The 23268-nt window shown below is 34.1% G+C and overlaps 1 protein-coding gene across 3 annotated transcripts in view; it reads right to left on the reverse strand.

Annotated features, from left to right (window-relative positions):
• Positions 1-11995: 11995 nt before the first annotated feature.
• The window catches only part of IBTK (inhibitor of Bruton tyrosine kinase), a 108178-nt gene continuing 96905 nt past the window's right edge, over positions 11996-23268 (reverse strand). For all 3 annotated transcript variants that reach the window (XM_025861778.2, XM_025861787.2, XM_025861770.2), the window contains 3 exons: positions 14793-14864; positions 14251-14383; positions 11996-13266 (listed from right to left, as the gene is read on the reverse strand). In XM_025861778.2, the coding sequence (XP_025717563.1) occupies positions 13135-13266; positions 14251-14383; positions 14793-14864 (337 nt within the window). In that variant the 3' untranslated portion in view covers positions 11996-13134. The remainder of the gene's footprint in view (positions 13267-14250; positions 14384-14792; positions 14865-23268) is intronic.

Here is a 23268-nt window from a genome sequence, read left to right on the forward strand (position 1 = left end):
ACAGAGAGAGACACAGTGAGAGAGCAACACAAGCAGGGAGAGTGGGAGAGGGAGAAGCAGGCTTCCCGCTGAGCAGGGAGCCCGATGCGGGGCTCGATGTGGGGGTCGATCCATGGACCCTGGAATGATGACCTGGGCCGAAGGCAGATGCCTAACAACTGAGCCACCCAGGCGCCCCTTACTTTCTGTCTCTTATGCTTGCTTATTTGGCTCACAATAAAATGAAAACAGAAAAATAAACTGATGAATATACCTTGTGTAATTCTATTTAAACATTTATCCATCTTTAAACATTATCCATGTAGCAACTGTAGGTGTGTTCATACAGAATACAGAAAACTCTCACACTTCCAATTCTTAAGCTTACGATTTTGATGCAATTCACAACTAAAAATTCTTAACTAATATGCCATCTGTTTCTATGAATCTGAAAGAGCCTTATTTGGAGACTTTTATTACATTGAACATGAAAATTTGGAATTTTGAACTTATGGTTACCTGTAAAACTCTAATTTCTAATTTTGGAATATTTTTAAGATTCACAGGTTTTTAAAACATAAACCTCAAAATGATTTCAAAGAAGAATCTAAGGCTGAAATGGAACACAAAATTAAAACCAATTTTAAAAATGCTTAGCTTTAATAAAAAACCAACCCCAAGTATTGATAAACTTTAACTGACTTTGTTAACTTTCAGCTTTGGAGTCACTTTCTTTACTGATTCATTGTCCATATAGGAAGACCCAGCAATTAATGTTTATTAGAAAAGGGTTTATTCAAATATGCTTATCTACTGCTCTATCTCTATGGTATATTTTGGTAATTTATCAGAATACACAATTTACTTGTCTCTTTGTATCATTTATACATCACAATAGGATTCAAAAGTCTTTTGCTTTAACAAGTCTAAAAAAATACTCTGAAACAAGATTTAATATATGTAAATAATCTAAATGCTTCCACCATAGATTTTGCCTTAAAATATTTGATAGCTATAGCAAATGAAGATAGATGTTTTACAGTGTACATTTTCTGAGATTGGGGCTTATTTTATGAAGGAAACTTGGCTGAATAATTAGAGCTTTTATGTTAAACAAGTTCAGAGTACTTGCTTTACAGTCTCAAATTTTAAGATTAAACACAAGATAAATCAATATTTATACTGAGCAAGAATTATGTCTGGTTTTCTTTTCTATAAAGCCATCTAATAGATTTTTGAGTTTATAGTTAATTTCACAATTTTTAAATTATTATATACTTGCAGAGCTTAGAAGTCAAGCCCTGCTAAAAAAGACTTGTGCCAAAATAGTTGCTACCTGACCCAGCTCAAAGGTATACGTCAGCTCTTTCACCTGTTTCTTCTTTATTTCAATCTACTTCTTAAACCACTTAACTGAGGTATGACTGACAGGTAAAAAGCTGTCCATATTTAATGTATACAACTTGATGAGTTTGGTAATAAGTGTATACCCGTGAAGCCATCACCACCTTCACCACCATCAAGGTCATAGACATATCCATCACCTCCCAAAGTTTCCTCCTTCCCCCTCTCTTAGTAGTAGTAATGTGTGTGTGTGTGTGTGTGTGTGTGCGCACGCGCATGTGATAACAAGACAGGATCTCTCTTGGCAGATTTTAAGTATAAAATCAGCAGTGTTAGTTACAGGTGGTGTGCAGTGTGGTACATCTCCAGAACTCATTTATACAGTGTCCTGGCCCTTTTGGGCCAACTAGGGAAGGAGCACAACCACACAAAATCACCACGGGGAAAGTGAGGCCATGCTTTGTGGGCTGTGACGTGGAGGTGACTAGTAGAACTGATGAGCTGATGAGATGCTGGTGTGAGGTCAGCCTGCTGATATTGAATTTGGCTTGGGCTGTAAGAGCAAAGTACCATGCTGAAGTCTACTAAAAGCTGAAGTCCTCAGTTAATTCACAATTCCTGATACTCATCAAAGTGGATAATCAAATCTACTCTGAGAACTGAGAAAATTCTGAGCAACTCAGGATAGATGTATTGGACCCAAAAGAGGTCAAACCAGAACCAGCTAAAGGGGAAAATCTGCAAAGAACCAGAGCTTTTCTGTAGTCATAATCAATTAATAAAATTGGAGGCCATTCTTCTGCTTGAAGTTTGATGGCATCTGTACACATTTTGTCATCTTATACTGAGATTCAGTTTTCAGGATAACTCCTGACTTGGTCAAAGATGCAGTTTGTGTTTGCTTTTTGTTTTTCTTGTTATTTAAAGGTGATTTTCAATAGGAGGCTGAAGATGTCTTTTCTCTGTCATCTTAAAACTGGAAGTCCTGGTGTGCCTGGGTGGCTCAGTCGTTAAGCATCTGCCTTCGGCTCAGGTCATGATCCCAGGGTCCTGGGATCGAGCCCCACATTCCTCAGCAGGAAGCCTGCCTCTCCCTCTCCCAGTCCCCCTGCTTGTGTTCCCTCTCTCACTATGTCTCTCTCTGTCAAATAAATAAATAAAATCTTTAAAAAATAATAGTATAATAGTATAATGTAATAATAGTAGTAATAGTATGGTATATAATATAGTATAATAGTATATATAATATAGTATAGTATAATAATAGTATATATAATATATAATAGTATATGGTATATGATAGTGTAATATAATTAACATAATAGTATATAATACATATAATATATATCATTAATATATATTATACAAATTATATAAAATAAGTATATATTTTAAGATTTCACATATATCTATTTTAAGATTTCACATATATCTATTTTAAGATTTCATATATACATGAGATCATATGGTATTTGCCTTTCCCGTCTGACTTATTTCACTAGCATAATGTCCTCCAGATCCATCCATGTTGTAGTAAAAGCAAGATCTCACTTCTTTCCATGTGGGTGTATATATATATGTGTGTATCACAATTTTTAGCCATTCATCCATCAGTGGATACTTAGGTTGTTCCCATATCTTGGCTACTATAAAATAATGCTGCAACAAACATGGGGGTGCATATCTTCTAGTCAGTGTGTTTGGTTTTTTTTAGAAAAGTACCCAGATGTGTAACTGCTGGATCATATGGTAGTTCTAATTTTTGGAGGAACCTCCATACTGTTTTCCATAGTGGCTATACCAGTTTATGTTCCCACCAACAGTGCACAGGGGTTCCCTTTACTCCACATCCTTGCCAGTACTTGTTATTTCTTTGTTGTTGTTGTTTTTAAAGATGTATTTGTGTAAGAGAGCACAAGGAGGGGGGCGGCAGGCAGAGGGAGAAGCAGGAGCTCCCCCTGAGCAGGGAGCCCGACGCGGGACTGGATCACAGGACCCAGGGACCATGACCTGAGCCAAAGGCAAACACTTAACCGACTGAGCCACCCAGACGTTTCTCTTTTTTGTTGTTGTTAACAGCCATTTTAACGGGTGTGAGTGATATCTCCTTGTAGCTTTGGTTGCCTTTCCCTGATGACCAGTGATGTTAAGCACCTCTCATATGTCTGTTGGCCATCTGTATATCTTTGGAAAAATGTCTATTCAGCTCTTCTGCCCATTTTTAAATTTGTTTTTTGCTATTGTATGGGTTTTTTAAATTTTTATTTTTTTAATTCTAGTATAATTAACCTACAGTGTTATATTGATTTCAGGTGTACAATATAATTCAACTCTATACATCACTTGGTGCTCATCACAGTAAGTGTACTCTTAATCCCTTTACCTGTTTCACCTATCTTCCAACCCACCTCCCCCCCCACCCCACAGCCACCAGTTCTCTATATTTAAGAGGGGTTTTTTTGTTCTTTTTTTATTTCTTAAATTCCACATGAGTGAAATCATATAGTATTTTTCTCTGTAATTTTTTTCACTTAGCATAATACCCTCTAGATCCATCCATGTTGTTGCAAATGGCAAGATCTCATTCTTTTTTATGGCTGTGTAATATTCCATTGTGTGTGTGTGTGTGTGTGTGTGTGTGTGTGTGTGTGTGTACACTACCTCTTCTTTATCCATCTATTGATGGACACTTGGACTGCTTCCATATCTTGGCTATTGTAAATACTGCAATAAAGATAGGGGTGCATGTCTTTTTGAATGCGTGTTTTCGTTTTTGGGTAAATACCCCATAGTGGAATTACTGGATATGATAATATGGTAATTTTATTTTTCATTTTTTGAAGAATATCCCTACTATTTTCCACAGTGGCTGTACCAGCTTGCATTCCCACCAACAGTGTGCAAGATTTCCTTTTTTTCCACATCCTTGCCAACACTTGTTATTTCTTGTATTTTTTATTTTAGCCATTCTGACAGGTATGATGTGATGTTTCATTGTGATTTTGATTTGCATTTCCCTGATGATTAGTGATGCTGGACATCTTTTTATATGTTTGTTGAGTTTTAGGAGTTCTTTATATATTTTGAATATTAGCCCCTCATTTGCAAATATTGTCTCCCATTTGGTAGGCTAACTTTCATTTTATTGGTGACTTCCTTTGCTGTGCAGAAGTTTTTAGTTTGATGTAGTCCCATTTGTTTGTTGCCCTTGCTTTTCTTGTCAAATTCAAAAAATCCTTGCCAAGACTGATGTCAAAGAGTTTACCATCTATTTTTTTTCTTTTAATAGTTTTATGGTTTCAGGTCTTTAGTCAAGTCTTTAATCCATTTTGAATTAAATTTTACCCATAGTGTACGATAGTTTTTCCAACATCATTTGTTGAAAAGACTCTCCTTTCCCCATTGTATATTCTTGATTACTTGGTTATAAATTAACTGACCATATATGCATGGGTTTATTTCTGGGCTCTCTATTCTGTCCCATTGATCTATATGTCTTTTTTTATGGCAATACCATGCTGTTTTGATTACTATAAGCTTTGTAATAGAGCTTGAAATCAAGAAATGTGATGCCTGCAGCTTTTTTGTTTTCCCCTCAAAACTGCTTTTGCTATTCAGAGTCATACACATTTGAGGACTGTTCTATTTCTGTGAAAAATGTCATTGGAATTTTGATAGGGATTCCTTTGGGTAGTATGGTCATTTTAACAACTTTAATTCTTCCAGTCCATGAGTACAGAACATCTTTCTATTTATGTCTTCTTCAGCTTCTTTCATCAATATTTTATAGTTCTCAGTGTACAGATCTTTCACTTCCTTGGCTGAATTTATTCCTAAGTATTTTATTCTTTTTGCTGCAACTGTATATGAGATCATTTTAATTTCTCTTGATAGTTCATTATTAGTGTATAAAAACAAGATTTCTGTGTGTTTATTTTGTATCCTGAAACTTTCCTGAACTCATTTATTAGTTCTAACAGTTTTTGGGTCAAGTCTTCAGGGTTTTCTACGTATAGTATCATGTTATCTGCAAGTAGTAACAGTTTTACTTCTTTCTTTCCAATCTGGATGCCTTTTATTTCTTTTCCTACCAAAATGCTCTGGCTAGGACTTCCAATATTATGTTAAATAAAAGTGGCAAGATTGAGCATCCTTGTCTTGTTTCTTATCTTTCAGCTTTTCCCTGCTGAGTACAAGGTTAGCTGTGGGCTTGTTGTATATGGCCTTTATTACATTGAGGTACATCTCCTCTATATCCACTTTGTTGAGTTTTTATCATAAATTGGTGCTGCATGTTGTCAAATGCTTTTTCTGCATCTATTAAAGATGGTCCTTCATTTTGTTAATGTGGCGTATCACATTGTTTTACAGATATTGAACCATCGCTGAAGTAAATGCCACTTGATCATAGCGTATGATACTTTTAATGTATTTTGAATGTGATTTGCTAATATTTTGTTAAAGATTTTGCATCAATGTTCATTGGGGATATAGGCGTGTAATTTTAGTTTTTTGTGGTGTCCTTTTCTGGCTTTGGTATTAGGGTGATGCTGGTTTTGTAAAATGAGTTTGGAAGTGTTCCCTCTTCTATTTTTTGGAAGACTTGGATAAGGATTGGTGTTAATTCTCCTTTAAATATTTGGTAGAACTCATCAGTAAGGCTGTCTGGTCCTGCATTTGTTTGCTTGGAGGTTTTTGATGGCCAGTTCAATCTCCTGAACAGGAATTAGTCTGTTCGGATTTTCTTTTTATGATTCAGTCTTGGTAGGTTGTGTGTTTCTAGGAATTTATCCATTTCTTACAGGTTTTCAAATTTGTTGGTATGTAATTGTTCATAGTAACTTATGGATCCTTTTTATTTCTGTACTCTTAGTTGTAACATCTCTTTCAAATTTTGTGTCCTCTTTTTTTTCCCCTTGGAGGGTCTTGCTAAAGGTTTGTCAATTTTATTTACCTTTTCAAAAATCAGCTCTTAGTTTCATTGATACACGTGTTTTTTTAGTTTCTATTTCATTTATTTCCATTTTGATCTTTGTTATTTCCCTCCTACTACTAATTTTGGACTTCATTTGTTCTTCCTGCTCTAGTTTGTTGAGGTATAAAGTTAGGTTGAGATTCTTTTTTTGTTTCTTGATGTAGACGTTTATTGCTATGAATTGCCCTCTTAGAAACATCTTTGCTGCATCCTCTAAGTTTTATTATGTTGTATTTCTATTATCATTTTTCCCAAGGTATTTTTTTTCTTTTGATTTGTCCTTTGACTCATTGGTTGTTCAGTAGCATGTCGTTTAATCACCAGATTATTTCTGAATTTTCCAGTTTTCTTCCTGTGATTGATTCTAGTTTATACCATTGTGGTCAGAAACGATGCTTGATATGATTTCAGTCATCTTAAATTTATTAAGACTTGTTTAGTGGCCTAACTTATGATCTATCCTGGAGAATGTTCCATGTGCACTTGAAAAGAATGTGTATTCTGTTGTTTCCGGATGGAATGTTCAGTATATAACTGTTAAGTCCATCTGGTTTAACATGTCATTTAAGTACATTATTTCCTTATTGATTTCCTCTTTGGATGATCTTTGGAAAAACTATTATTTTCTTTATATCAAGTTATAATTAGGACTAGTGGATTTTAGGGCACCCAAGGAAATTCAAAACCTTCTTAAAACCATACTAAATATTTGAGATTTAAAGGGAATTGTAAGCAATTTATAAATATTCCTCTTTTGCTATCAATTAATAAAAAGCCCTCTGTTTCGTGATAAAATTTAAGCTTTTAAATTTATATAGTAAGTGTTTTCCACTCTGTTACTGGCCTTCTCTGTGCTATGAAAAGTAGATTGTCAAGCCAAGCATAACTTCCCTTTTTTTTTCACCTCAAAATGTCCTCTGTACTGTGTTTTTTTTTTAAACTTTAGCATGCAACAGAATCCCCTGGAGAGCCTGTTAAAACACAGATTGCAGGGTTCCACTCCAAGTTTCAGATTCAGTAGAACTGGAGTAGAGCTCAATAATTTGCATTTCTCACATGTTCCCAGTAATTTTGATGTTCTTAATCTGGAGACCAAACTGAGAACCACTGATCTATGATTATACTCAATTACTCCCCTTCAGTTTAAGAGAAATAAGTAACACTTCTCTCCAATAAATTTTACTGTACTCTTGATTCCATTTTCATTATTATCTGCAATTATTCCCTCTATTTCCAGCTCTCCAATCTCTGTATGTACTGACTTCTTCCTTTCTGCCTTCTTGATGAGTAGACTTCCATTTTTAGAAAACACAAAAAAACAGGTGTGCCATCTAACTACCATTTTTGTCTCTCATGCATTTACCTGTTCACTGCCAAATTTCTAGATATAATATCCTTGAACCAAAACCTCTACATTCTCTTACTTTTCTTCATTACTTGGATCATCTCTGAATCAATTAAGAGTCACAGCAGGCAACAGGTAGCACTCTCAACTTGGGTAAATTATTAACTATAAAAGTATGGGCAGGACATAGGGGAAACTACAATGGATACTGCAGTAACCTGAGCTAGAAACAATGAGATGATCCTTTTTCATTCCTAGATCTGAATGAGTGAGAAGAAGCAACACTTAACAGAATCTGGAGAGAATGTTCCATGGGAGCTCTGACCTTCTGGTGAGGAGTGTAATCCATAGCAACACCATGGAGGTAGGAGACGGGGGGGAAAAAAAAAGGTTCAGTCTCTTTCGTCCTGTCAATATGCCAATATTATACTAGTTGCTCCAAACTGGCTAAAGCAACCAGAGGCCAGAAGGAAAATGAGCTAGTTGATAAAGTTCTAGAGTTCAGCCTCATGAGACAGGATAGTGGAGAGAAGGACAGAGAATGGATCTGAAGTGCAAATAGATGATATCCAGCACAATCCATACCTTTTGATCTTCAACCTCTATTCTTGTCCTTTATTTAGGTAACAATTTCTGCTCTCAACACAAAACAAAATTCTATAAGCTGCTATTTCATAAGATGATGTCAATTCAGTCATATTCTTCTTATGAACACATGGAATAATCTCTAAGATTCTACATATGTAAGATGATAAAATACATCTATCAATTTAAAAGGATTGAAACAATACAAAATAGGTTCTCCAAATTTAACAAAATTAAAACAGAAACAAAAGGATACTTAGAGAAATTCCCAAATATTTTGAAATTAAACAATATACCTTTAAATAATCCATGGTTCAAAAAAGTAATCAAAAGGAAATTAAAAAATATTTTGAACTGAATGAAAATGAAAACACAACATATAAAAATTTATGGAATGCAGGTAAAGCAGTGCTAAATGGTAAATTTATAGCTTTAAATGCCTATATTTGGAAAAAAGCTCTTAAATCAGTAATCTAGGCTTAAACATCTAGAAAAAGAACAGTAAAAGCTAAAGCAAGCAGAAAAAAGGAAATAATGAAGACCAGGGTTAAAACCAATGGTAAAAAAATGGAAAAAATCAATGAACCCCAAAGTTGATTCTTTGAATAGATCAACAAAATTAATATGATCAGGGGAAAAAAAAGAGAAAACACAGAACCAAAATCCAGAATGAAAGTGGAGACCTCAACACCAATCTTACAGAGATTAAAAGGATTAGAAATACTGTGAAGAACTTTAGGCCAACAAACTATACAATTTAGATAAAGTCCTAGAAACATATTGAAACTGACTCAAGAAGATATTTAAAAAAATCTCAGTAAGACTGCAACCTGTACAGAAAGACACTGAATGTTTTCACACAAAGAAAAGCCCACATCCAGATGGCTTCAGTTGTTAATGCTAGCAAACATTTAAATAAGAAGTAACCAATTATTTATAAACAGTTCCAGAAAAGAGGAGGAATACTCAACCCATTCTATGAGGCCATTATTACACTGATTCTAAAGCCAAAAAAAGAGAACAAAAGAAAACCACAGACCAATATCTCTTGAATTATAGAAGCAAAAATCCTCAATTATAAGCAAATTCAGTATCTCTTTTCAGGTGCTGTTAATGGTCCATTTCTTGACTTACTGGTAAATCACTGAGCTGAATATTTTTGTCTTTTGCACTTATCTGTGTTATGGTTCAAGATTTTAAATAAAACACATAAAAGAAAGGAATGCTTAGTCTGTGCCTTCCAAGTATAAGTAATTTAGTGAAAGATAAAGACTAATAGGAAAACAGAAGTAATGGCAGAATATGACAAAGTACCCTATAAGGTATAGAGTGTTAAAAGGAAATGGGGACACAGTCGATCCATGTATACTACTGTTTTTTTTCTTTTGAGAAGCTATGGGGAGGAAAAAAAAAACAAAAAAGTTGATTTAGTAAATAGAATTTGGGTTGCCTTAACCATGGATAAAGAGAATTTCAGTAGGTGAAGAGAAAGAAATATTTAGGCAGAGAATCTGTATGAACAAAGCAAAATCTATTTGGGAGAAATACCAGGTTAAGTTTGGCTCTACCACCACATGTAGAGATGGGGGGAAAAAAATCACTTGAAGGCCAAACCGAGATAATATGAACTTACTCAAAGTGTAGAGGGAGTTATTTAAGTTTTAAGTTTTCAAAGCACAGATAAGACCTATGTATGCTTTTGGGCTATTAGTTTGGGAATTAACAAGTTTAATGGATTGGACCAGGCAGATGGAAAAAGGGATAGCAGCTAAGGGACTAAAGAAGTGGTTCTTAACCATGTTCTCAACCTTTCAGGAGTTAGTGAGATCAAAACCATTTTCATAACTTGTCATTTGCCATTTTCTATCTCAGTCTCTCAAGTTCCTAGATACTATATGACAAGTGACACTGCAACAGATTGAATGCAGAAGCAGCTAGGAGAATCTAGGAGTCCTCTACTAACCCAGACAGCAAAGACCTAAACCTGAAATACCGAGTTACAGGTTTTTATATATAAAAATATAAAATGATCCCAATCTTCTTAATTTTGTTTTGTAAAATAGTTACATTTTTATTAAAAATGTTATTTAACATATGATGGTTTATGATTTTTAAAGGAACTGAATTTTTACAGTTCTAATTTTGAATACATTAAATAAAAACAGATGTAACACTTTATATAAACAAAAGCTCTTTGGAATTCTCAATAATTTTTCATCAGTATAAACCTTTGGTCCTGGGACCAAGAGGTCTGAGAATTTTTAGAAAGAAAAAAGGACATAAAATACAGTGTTAGTAATGAGAATGAAATGGAAAAGGTTAAATGATAGGCATTGGACAAACAATAAATGTGGGGGCAAACGGGGAAAGAAATAAAGTAGAATCAAGAAGTTCAGCCCGAATGACTTAGAAGAATGACAAAATAAGAGATAAGGAAATAAAAAAGATCAGGAAGTTTGGGGGTATCAAGAATTCGGTTTTGACACAAATGAAATGCCAGCCAAGCAGCCAAGTAGAGAGACATATAAAAAAAAACAAAAACGTAAAGACTAAGATACAGTTTGATGGTTATGTGTGTAGGAAAGACCAGGTTGTTCTGGTATATCTTACATACTGAGCATCACTTCAAGCGAAAAAGATACACATAAGCAGTACCATAAGTCTTGGATCACTTGTCCCCAATTCTTTGGTGGAAGGTTGTTTAAGTTTCTTCTGAAAAGCTCTCTTAAATGGACAATTCTGGAAGCTTCTGGTTACATTTATCTTTTCTAAGTGCTTTTTTTGTATGTTCTCAGTCTTAGTTAAATTGCTATAGACAATTAGCAATTTCTAAGAGGCACGGCTCTAGGGGAATCAGAAAAGGCAGACTTCATTCTCATTAGTCACTTTCTCTGGAGTTCACATTCTTTTTTTTTTTTTTTATAAAAAAAAAACAATATGCAAGGTTAATCTATTGGGCTTCTTCAGATCTAAAATTTTATGAAACAGCTATTAACACCCTTATCATTAGCAAACATGATATTATGTTTGTTCTATGATTGTTTTGGTCAATCTTAAAAACCTCTTCACTCCCCTGATCCTTTAAATTGACAATTTCTAGATTTTCTTCAATTCTATTAAGTCTTGAAGTCAAGGGATTAAAGCTGAATTATTACAGGCAGAATAATATTGTTAGGGGAAAAAAAAAACATCACTTTCCTGGGCTTTTTGGTGGTAAAGTATTAGGTTTCTATCTTCATGGAATTGTTTATGAAAAGTTATAGTGTATAGCATGCTTAATCTTTTCTTTTACTAGCAAAAGAATTCTTTTTTCCCAATGAAATTTTATATAATACCTCACTATATAAAATGGACTATAAAGGGCAACGCTCTAATGGAGGTTTGTAAAGGCCTAAAGCCCCACAGACTCAGTCAACATGGAGTGCACTCTGAAAACCATTACTTTATAGCACCTTTAAAATGTTAAAGATGCCAATATGTATTAAGAATCAAAGCTTCATATGAAATAAAGCAATTACTTCAGAAGGCCTCTTTACTGCAACTTCAATAGAACATTATAAAATCCATTTCTTCTCAATTTAAACATAATATAAAACTTATCACAGACACATCTTAGGAAAACTGCCTTTTTTAAGTGATGAAGGAATGAACACACAGCATCAATGCAAACAATACCAGCTATAATACAGTAGATCAGGAGGAATAATTAGTAATTCCTCCTGTGGTAGATGTCAATATAAAATATTAAATACACATTAACAGTAGAATGGATCAAGATTATTTTTTATTGCACATTTGCTTACAAATTTAGGTAGAGCTAAACCTCTAGTATTAAGTTAGTTTCAGCCATATTTCAATCACCTGAATTACAGCAGTGAATAGCCTATATGTTCCCCTAGGATTATGTTTCAGAAACTAGAACATTAACCTTCCCAATTTGTCTAGTTAACTGGAGCACAGGTTTAACATTTGTTTTTAAAAAATTTAACCACTCAAAACTCAAATAGCATACTGTAAAGAAAACAATGTTTATGTCTATTCATTAACTCAGGCTCAGAGAACTTCTGATTACATAATATTGTAAAGGGTCTTCAAAACTATTCAATTCTTGTATGTATAATTAAGCATTTATTTTGGAAAATTTTAATATTTTGAGAAATTGATTCTCTCATAATCAGGTTTTTATAAGGTCTTCCCTCCCCACCAAAAAAACAACACACAATGACTCCAAATTTAATAAAAGAACCATTATCTTGGACAAAAGCTTCAGAATAGTATTCACATTCTCTTTTCACTGTACTCTGTAGTTTAATGCAAAATGTGCATACAAATTGAAATAATATGGCATTTGAGCAGTCCATGCTTTAAACAGATCTAGAACATTGATGGCCTGATCAAAAAAGACGCAAGAATGAAAACAACTACTATTGCAAACATAAAATTTTGGCCATTAATGGATCAGAAGTAATGGCTGATGCTCCTACTTTAAGTTCATCGATATCATATATATAAAAAAAAAAGGGTGACAACAGATATTTGGCAATATCTTCTTATTTATCCCAAATTCTCAAATGGAAAGTTATTTTTAATGCCTCACACTTAAATTTTATACTTCAATCACTCATGTTTTCCTTTTCAGACTGTTCAGGAGAAGTAATTCTACTTAAATTTTTAACCTAGTACGTTTTTCCTCTTACACAGTTTTACATAAAAAGTTACTAAAAATCAATTCTGTGGCATTTGTTTTTAATCATACAAACATTATATACCTATACTGCACTAAAGAAATTAGATCCTTTCTTACTCTATCTAGAACGATATTACCAAATTTTTAAGAACTCTTTTCCATAACTCTGCTTTATAACAATCATGATTTATGAAAAATGCATTTCAATTCCACAGCAAATTAGCATCCATGCTTATTCCACATAGGTACTGCTAGTGGTCCCTGTGGTGTCCTTTCAACAATGACAAACTCATCAGGGTTGCCAAATGCCTCATAGAAAACCAATAAATCTTGTATCGCACGCTCTTCAATCTGAAAAAAGGGTGGGAAAAAAAACTTGCTTTAATCTTTTAGCAGGATTATATTAGCTTTCCAGTTTCCTTTTGCAGAAGTCCCACTTTCTATGAATACAATGCAGCAGAATTAAATTAGGTATCCTGCTATCCCCATGGCAAGTAGAAGGCTTAAAGCCTGAAGAATAATCAGACGCCCGCCCTCTCTTGAATTTTAATCTTGTGCAGAAAGAAAAAAACCCTGAAAATAGTTGTTGGAATCCATTCATTCCAATAACTTCAGTGAGATACTTTCTGCTATACAAGTCTTCTAACTCTTCAGGGCAACTATGGGTCTTATCTGTTTCCAAGCCTGGCTCCCTGGTCCTTCAACTAAATCTGTGGAATTTTAATATCCCTCTAATAATTTCTCTTTTCCATAAGTTAGCCAAAGTTGGTATCTGTGGCTTACAACCTAAGAACACTTACTGATACAGAAGCACTAGATAATTCCAAGTTCATTATTGATCACTTTTATTCTTTTTAATATATATACACATATATATTTATATATAATTATTTTTTAAAGAGCATGCACAAGTGTGGTGGCAGGGGGAGAGGGAGAGAGAGAAACTTAAACAAGCTCCACTGCCCAGTGTGGAGCCAGAAAGGGGGCTCAATCTCATGACCCTGAGATGATGACCTGAGCCAAAATCAAGAGTCACATGCTTAACGGATTGAGCCACCCAGGTGCCCCATTGATCATTTTTAAAAACTAAAACAGTCCAAAGCATCACCAGTGCTTAAAAAAAAAAAAAAAAAAATTACCCTTGTGACAATTTAGTCTAAATTAATTATCCTGAATTCCTTCAATTAATACTATTGAGTGCCTCAATTTAGTTTTATGTAACATTTTAACGTGATAAATATATGCACCTCTATGATGAAAATAAACATAATTTTCTTAAGATGAAATGTAGTATAGTTCTTCTCTAAATTAAGTCCATAAAGGCACATTACTTACCTGAATCAAAGCCAAGGGTTTTTCTCGACTTCTGATAAGAGCTGCTTCCTGCTGTAGTTCTTCTTCTACAATAGATGCAAAAGTGACTGGGGCTACCATGGAAGGAGCAGTCAATGAAGAAGACAGCCAGGGACTGAAAGAATAGTAACATGAGTTCTCATTCATCTTGCCAAATTTTTGCATATAAATTTTCCTCTGAAATATTCTTCAACAGTGTTACATTTTTCCCCCCAGTGACCTACAATATAAAGGGACTTGGAAGCTTTTGCATTCTCTTTACAGAATGGTGAGGTGAGAAACAGAGGAAAGGAGAGCTAATATTTTATTTGGATCAGTGTTATAGAGAAAACTTTAGAAAACACCAAAAGGATGGATGGAGCAGAAATGATATAACCAAACAGAAAAGTAACTCAAACTGTGGAGCAGACAGTAGTCAGAAAACTCATTCTATTCAATATACTACTCCCAATTTTTAATATTATCTTTCACTGCTAAACAACAGCCTAGCTTTGGAGGCTCCAAAGCTAATCAATTAGCCTTACTTGTGACTGTCTATAAGTGGTAAATCTGAAATATGGTTGCCTTCTGGTACTGGGGTACCATGAGTCGAGTATCTGCAAAACAAATGCCAAAAGTAGAGATTAAAACTTCTACTAATATTAGTAAAACTGTTTATTAACAGAAATACAGAAGAAGAATTATAAGTCCTGGCTTAGGATACAACTTAATGTGTGCAGTCAGACTTACCTTTAAAATTGTAAGTAAAAATTGTAAGTAAAAAAAACCTATGCCTGGGTGTCTCAGTCAGTTAAGCGTCTGCCTTCAGATCTAAGAGTCTGGGATCTAAGGGTCCTGGGATCGAGCCCCACATCTGGGCTCCCTGCTCAGTGGGGAGTCTGCTTCTCCCCCTCCCTCTGCCCCTCCCCCGTTTGTGTGTGTACACGGGCTCTCTCTCTCAAATAAATAAATAAAAATATATTTTTTAAAATCCTGTGTATAAAATACCATAGAGGAAGATCTTGCAAGAAATGGTCTATTTTTTCTAATAATATTCATAGAACCATTTACTATTTTCAAACATACATTAGGAAATACAGAAAGCTTTGTATATAGTTTTACATTAATAACAGTTTATGAATAAAAGTGAAAAATTAGCACTAAGTTTCAAAATACATACAAACTGGATAATTAGCAACCAAATTTTGTGAGCAACTAATATAGTAAATATTTTGCTAAGCCAGGAATTATAGGATGGTAATATAAGATATAATTTCTATGTTCTAAGAACTCACAAAATGAGGAAACAATAAATAAAATGAAGTATTGCAGAAAATATAATTTAAGACACTAACAAGGACTATAAAAATCAAAAAAGATTTGGTCATTTGAGAGAGCCTCATGGAGAAGACAATAAAAGAGGTGTAGGATGAGGGGTTAGGAAGTATTCCTGTAAGGGAAAAACTTAACAAAGGTACTACAGAGACTGGCCTAATTGTGGAATTTTACAGCTAGAAAAGTACCTAGAAATTATCTGGATTAATCAAACGCCCTCTTTCAGGAATGAGCAAACTTAGGCTTAGGCAGGTTTAACAGAAAGTCAAAGAATGAACAAACCGGGCCTAAAATATTGACTTCCTGATTCATTTATGGATCATTTGTGGAGTGACTAGGTATGTGTAGCACTATGGTACTGAAAATCAGGCTGATTAAAACTTAGTCCCTTTAGGAGGGAAAACTGAAAGGGGAGAAATCAGAGAGGATGATGAACCATGAGAGACTATGGACTCCTGGAAACAAACTGAGGGTTTCAGAGGGGAGGGGCAGCGGGGGAATGGGGTAGCAGGGTGATAGGTATCGAGGAGGGCATGTGTTGTGATAAGCCCTGGGTGTTATACACAAGTATTGAATCACTGAACACTACATCAAAAACTAATGATACATTATACACTGGCTAACTGAACATAAAAACAAAATTCAGTCCCTTCCCTCTAAAAATTCTGAGGGGAGAGATTTAAAAATGTATTTATAAAGAATGATAAAACAATGTGAGATAAAACAACTGATACTTGTACCAATTTGCATAAAGTAGTATGGATTCACAGGAGAAATTGACATGTGGGCATATGCTGTTGGCTTCACTGAAGAAATGTTATTAAAGCTGAGGAGAGTGGCACTGAAGTAGGGTTTTTGGTTGTACAAATACATGAAATGGTAAAAGACTTTGGTGGCTTAAGTAAAGATAGGCTGTTCTTTTCAATAAATAGAATGATAGGATTAAGAATTTGGAAGAGATTAAAAGAGAAATAAAATTAAAATGAGCCAGTAGGGCCAGAGAACAAAGTGCATTGAAAGCTAAAACGTTTAGACTTGATGTATGGACAAATAAATTTATTGAGAGTATTTTCATATATACTACCTCATTTAATCTTTCCAATACTCTATAAAGCATGTAGTATTTACATTACAGTGATTAGGGAATTTAGACACAAAGAATATTTTATATATATATATATATATAACTGCCTGACTCACAGGTTGGGAAGTAGCAGAAACAGAACTCAAAGCAGATCTTTTTCACTCAGAGGACAGTATGTTTTCCATTATCACAAACCTGCCTTTATTTCTATTATTTCCCTTAGTTTAGAATACATTCTACTACAAATGTTTTCTTATTCTTTAAGGACTGGCTCAAATACCACCTTCTCTCTGCTCCTACAGCACTTCAACTACTATTATAGAGCTTCCCACACCGTGTTGTTATTGTTTGCACATCTGTCTTAACTGCTAGACTAGTCTCTCAAGGTACAGCACTGTGCCTCATTCATGTGTCCAACAGAACACCTGGAACACAGTTGTTTGTAAAAACAGAATTAAAGAATAAATAACAGAATCAGAAAGCCAAAGGATTTTAAGTATGAGATAAAAGCAGGTTTTTTTTTTTTCTTTTTAAGTTCCTCATTCCTCTGAATTACTGGTAACTTTTTTCTTCTAGATTTTAGGTACTGAATGAAGTGAAAATAGTATAGTTATATGTTCTTAGTTTTAAGTTCTAGGACTTGAAATCTACTGGATGCTTGACCTACAACGTCCAAAATAAGAAGTCTCCAGGATGAAGTAGAAGACTTCTAGCCAAGAGAAAAATGAAGCTAAGGAGATGAAGCTAAGGAATAAATGTTACAAGATGAACAGAATCTAGACTAGAATAACTACAAAATAAATAGAAAAAAAGTCTACATTCTGATGGAAGAGAGAGCTACCTTAGGCAGAGACTAAATGCAAATTCCCATGGTTAAGTTCCTTGAAAAGTCCTAGGAAGGAAGGAAGGAAGGAGAAGGAAGGAGAAGAAGGGGAAAGGAAGGGGAAGAAGGAGAAAGGAAGGGGAAGGGGAAGAAAGAGAAAAGAAAGAAAAAAGAAAAAGACAAAAGAAAAAGGGTCTTAAAGTGAGTCCGAGGCTAGAGATTAGAGGCCTTCTAGGGCACTAAAGCATAATATGCTAGCCTCTATTAGGTGTATACATAAAAGTGTTAAATACAGGCCCAGTCCCTTAAATGTGTTTGAAATATCTAGTTGGTAAGTCTAAATGAGCACACATAAAAGTTAAATGAATGACTTGAGTGGTGCTCAAAAATCCCTCCCCGGTATCTGGGATTGGCTAAAAATTTTGACACTTTCAAAGAAATGGAAAAATATTGTAGAATCAATTGTTAATAAGTAAGAAGCAGCAGCTACAAGCTGTCTGTGAAAATGGTATGGTACTGGCTAAAACAAATTGAGTATCAGGACTAAAGTATCTTATATAGGCCTTGTTAAATCACAGTTGAGCAATCAGAGCTTAAGTATAACAATTTACCTGTATAACATTTTATAATTTATAAGGTACTTCCATATACGCTGTCAGATATAAGCCTTATGACAGACATTATTGTTCTTATTTCAGATGTGATGAATCTGGTTCAGAAAGGTTCACAGAGGGCTACTGTGTTAGACTGAAACTCAAATCTGTTTTATAAGATTGTAATCTCAGAAGTCTTTCCATTAATGGTTTTTCAGTGGATAATCTCATTAGTTATAAATTTATCCAAACAACTGAAAGTCCATGAAAATTTCATCATAGAATGAAGTAAAACTATTAAATAGAGCTATGATTAAACAAATACCAAAAACATACTAAGCTTTCAGATAATAAATACAGGTATTTGTAACACAGAAACAGACCTCTCAATAGACAATCTGTGATAAAAATTGGCCTTCTGAAAATAAAAGCAATATTAAAAGGCTGGCAAAAATAAAATCCTCTTTCAGAGGTTTTTGTTCAAACTGAACATTAATCTTACCAAATTTAGGCTTTGAGAATAACTAAATTACTTCTTACTCGTACCATTGACTTTTAACTTTTTAAGGAATTCTGTATTAGCTTAATTACAAAGATTTTTGTGTAAGTTTAGAGCTGATATAATTTTTGTCTCACAAGTAGTTTTCCTTACCAATAAGAAACACAAGATCAGTTTCTGCCCAGAATTACATAAAGGGGTGTTTAAGTGGAAGGAAAATGAAAGAAAACACATGAAAATGAAAAAGAACACATAAGTAACAATAAACACATAAATTCCACAAATCCCTCTTTTCTGCATTTTAATATCCCCAAATAACATTGCCATTCCTGGATTTCCCTAGCCTTGAGAGAAAAAAAAAAAAAATCACATTTTCTACAATTAAAACAAGAATATAAGATTTGAGGAATTTCCTAAGATGAACTCCACTACACTTGCCACACAAATTCTCTAAAGGACCACAGCATTTGTCTTCCAGCTATAATTCTATTACCTCTATTTACACTGCCTCTATTACACTTCTCCTCTCTTAAAAATCTCATCCTATGTTCAAAAGCTTGTGGCAATAGATCAGTATTTTTCTAATACTATTTATATGACCATACATATAATGACCAAATATTTGGCACTGAATAAGAAAAGTGTTTACGAACTATTACTCAAGCCCTTCTTCAGTTGGGTTTTTCCTGACAATTCCAATCCACAGTCATTTTTTCCCCTCTCTGAACCACTTACCTGGCATTTAAATCATATACTGCTTGTGACTTAATACTGTTACACTGTATTGCAATTTCACTCTTTACTTTTCATTTAACTTTCATGTGTGCTCATTTAGACTTACCAACTAGATATTTCAAATACATTTAAGGGACTAGGCCTGTATTTAACACTTTTATGTATACACCTAATAGAGGAATGTTGTGCATATGTAATTTGGTGAATTACTATTTTACTTTGTTTTATTATTTCCTTTTTAAAAAAGCTCACTTATGATTTCACATTTTCTATAATAAAATTAAAAATGAAAGTCAAGCTGTTTCCATTCTCAGTCATCATATATTATACAGTGATCAGTGATAATATACAGCTATTTAAAACATTTACTTCCACTTACCGAACAGCCAATCTATGGATGGCATGACACTATTATACACTCCTTTATAATACTCCTGTATTATAGTGTATACCATTATAACACTCCTGTATAATATTGTATACTATTATACACTCCTTTACAATTTCCAAACCAGTGTAATAGCAGAAGCCACTTTTCACAATTAAGAGCCTTAATGTTATAGCACACTCTAGTGATCAACTATGAAACCAGATCTTCAATATTGTAAGACAGACTTATACAAATAAGAAAATTTCAATCTATAGTGTTAATATTTAAAATGTAAAAATACTACAGAAATGAACTTAATACTCATGCCTCACAATTTACACACTTAAGGCATACACTATAACTTACTCATTAGAAACAAATCTTACCTGAAACAGCTACAATTTTACCTCATTTATTCATCTGTTCTCACTGAGCATCTTGTTCTCACTGAAAATATTCTAAGCATTGGTAATTCAGTGAGGAGCAGAGATCAATCTCTCATTGAGATGATTCTCTTCTCCTATGCCTTCATTGAATATATGTTAGATACACAGATTAAAGTATTTGTAGTTGAAAACATTAAAGACTCACACTAATAATAACTGAAAAGTGTGAGGAGTGAGAAGTGCTATGGGAACATATCATAGAAAACTGACCCACTAAGGGAAGTCTGACTTCTCCAAAGAATATGACTGAATAGAGACTGAAAGAAGAATCAGAGTGAACTAGTCAAAGGGGAGGTAAGTGGCAAGAAGTAAATGGCATTTGAGAAACTGAGAGAAGAAGATAACAAGAATCCAGAGATGTTAAAAGAGAAAGATAAGAGGTTGGAAGAAAACAGACTATGCAGGCCTTAAAGTCCAGATAAGAATTCTATCTTTTACCCTAAGAACAGTAAGACCTGCCATCTCAAAAAAGAACATAACTGGCTTGGTATATTGGAGAGGAAGATAGGTTATGCCAAGACCAGTTAGGAGGCTACTCAGGTGGCCCAGGTGAAAGATCACAGTAATCTTTTTTTTTTTTAAGATTTTTTTATTTATTTGACAGAGAGAAAGAAAGCGAGAGAGGGAACACAAGCAGGGGGAGTGGGAGAAGCAGGCTTCCCGCCAAGCAGGGAGCCCGATGCGGGGCTTGATCCCAGGACCCTGGGATCATGACCTGAGCCGAAGGCAGTCACTTAACGACTGAGCCACCCAGGAGCCCCAAGACCACAGTAATCTGAATGAGGGTAAAACAGTGGAGATAAAATTTAATATATGATTTGAGGAATATTTAAGAGCTAAAACTGGCATGTCCTGATGATAGACTGAATATTGGTCAGGAAGATGGAATATAAAAGACTTACAAATGCCATTTAACAAGGAAGGAACTCAGAAAGAATAGGCTTTTTTAAAGAGAACTTTATTCTTTAAGCATTATGATATACTTTTTTGTTTCCAACTAACCATAGAATATTCCATTCTTCTCATGAAGAACTGGACTTCATATATGCATTTTTTTAATTGAAGTAGAATTGACATACAATGCCATATTTGTTTTAGGTGTACAAGAGTGATTAACAATTCTATATATTATGCTATGGTAACCACAAGTGTAGTCACCATCTATCACCATACAATGTTATGTTGTTGACTATATTGTTGACTATATTCCTTATGCTGTACTTTTCATCCCCGTGATTTACTTATTTTATAACTGGAAGTTTGTAGCTCTTAATCCCCTTCATCTATTTTGCCCATCCTTCCAACCCCCTCCCCTCTGGCAACCACCTACCCATTCTCTGTATTTATAGACATAAATGTTTTGCTTGTTTCTTTTGTTTTGTTAGACTCCACTTAAAAGTGAAATTACATGGTATTTGTCTTTCTCTGACTTATTTCACTTAGCATAGTACCCTCTAGGTCCATCCATGTTCTCACAAATGGCAAGATCTAATTCTTTATGACTAAGTAATATTCCCTCTCTCTCTCTCTCTCTCTCTCTCTCTCTCACACACACACACACACACACACACACACACACACACTCTCTCTCTCTCTCTCTCTCTCTCTTCTTTATCCATTAATCTATTGACGGACACTTATGTTGCTTCCATATCTTTGCTATTGTAAAAAAAAATGCAATAAATATAGGGGTGCATATATCTTTTTGAATTCATATTTTTGTTTTCTTTGGGTAAATCAGGAAGAAAAAATCAGGAAGAATGGGCTGTTTTGTATTTTTGTTTGATTTTATGAAAGGGGTTTGAGGAAAACATTGGTTTTAGACAAAGTTAAAATATTTCTGAACATCCAAGTAGGATGGAGTTATGAAGAAGATACCTGAGTATGTCTGAAGCTCAGATGATAGTTGTGGGCAGGCAATATAGTTTTTGAGGCTTTAGTGTATAGGTGATAACTGAAAATAGAAGCTCATGAAATGGTGTAGAAAGAATATAAAGGGAAATGAAAAGATGACCTGTAATTGAACTTCAAGTAGAATGAGTCATATAAAAAGTTCATGGTTTTGGCAATATGGAGGTCACTGCTGAACTTAGCCTGAACTATTTCAGTTTAGTAATGGGACTGGAAGCCAGACTGGATTAAGAAGTGATTAGGAGCTGACAGCTCTTTTGAGAAATCTGGCTGTGAAGGGAGTAGGGGATTGGTGATGATAGGACAACTGTTAGAAGAAAGTGTGGGGGATGACTGAGGGATTCATTACCTCACCCAGATCACACGAGAGAGATCTAACACATATACAAAACCAGATGGGAGGTATCCACCTAAAAGGACAAGGCTGAATATCCACAAGAAAAGAGAAGGATAATTAATAGCTTAAGGCATTTAAAGTGGAAAGGAATGAAGATACCAGCACAGGTATAAATATTAACCATAGGAAAAATAACTCTTCCAGTGCAAAACAAGAAAGGAAAAAAATGAATAAAAATAGATGCAGATTTGTGTTTCACAGTTAAGAAAATAAGGAAGTTACATGTCTTTCTATTTAAAAGCCTGGTCTATATCACTTATCACACAACTTACAAAAACCAGTGGTATTCTTATGTTTCTCTTATAACAATAAAAAGACTATATTCAATTTTTAAAAATATTGTGATAGATGCAGGATCATTACAGAGTATAACAATCAATTTTTTTAATTTCTAAAAAAATTTGGAATCAAAAAACGTAATGAGATGTACAGACTTTTTAAAACATTTGTTTAGAATTATGTACATAATAGACACATTCATGAAATATATAAACATAAATGCATGTGTATGTGTACAGTGGCACTCAAAAGCAGTTGAAAATAAACATTTTTACTGTGAGACTTTAACAACACTTAAAAGCCTACCTGTCACTTAGGAATGGAATAAAATGCCCTTCCCTCAACATCTTTAAGAATACAACTTACAAAATACTGAATAGTTTTACATTGTTTAGGTTTAGTCATATTCAGTGTATCATAAAATGTTCACCAAACTTTGTTAGTACTTTTTTTCTGAAATACATTTTGAAACTAATAAAAAAAAATGCATTCAAATACTTTTAATACATTGATCACTGGCATGTTAACTTCTGTTGCCAGGTTAATTCA

This window comes from Callorhinus ursinus, unplaced genomic scaffold (assembly GCF_003265705.2).
Source record: "Callorhinus ursinus isolate GAN/ISIS: 27379988/994484 unplaced genomic scaffold, GSC_fseal_2.0 scaffold6, whole genome shotgun sequence".
Taxonomy (NCBI): Eukaryota; Metazoa; Chordata; class Mammalia; order Carnivora; family Otariidae; genus Callorhinus; species Callorhinus ursinus.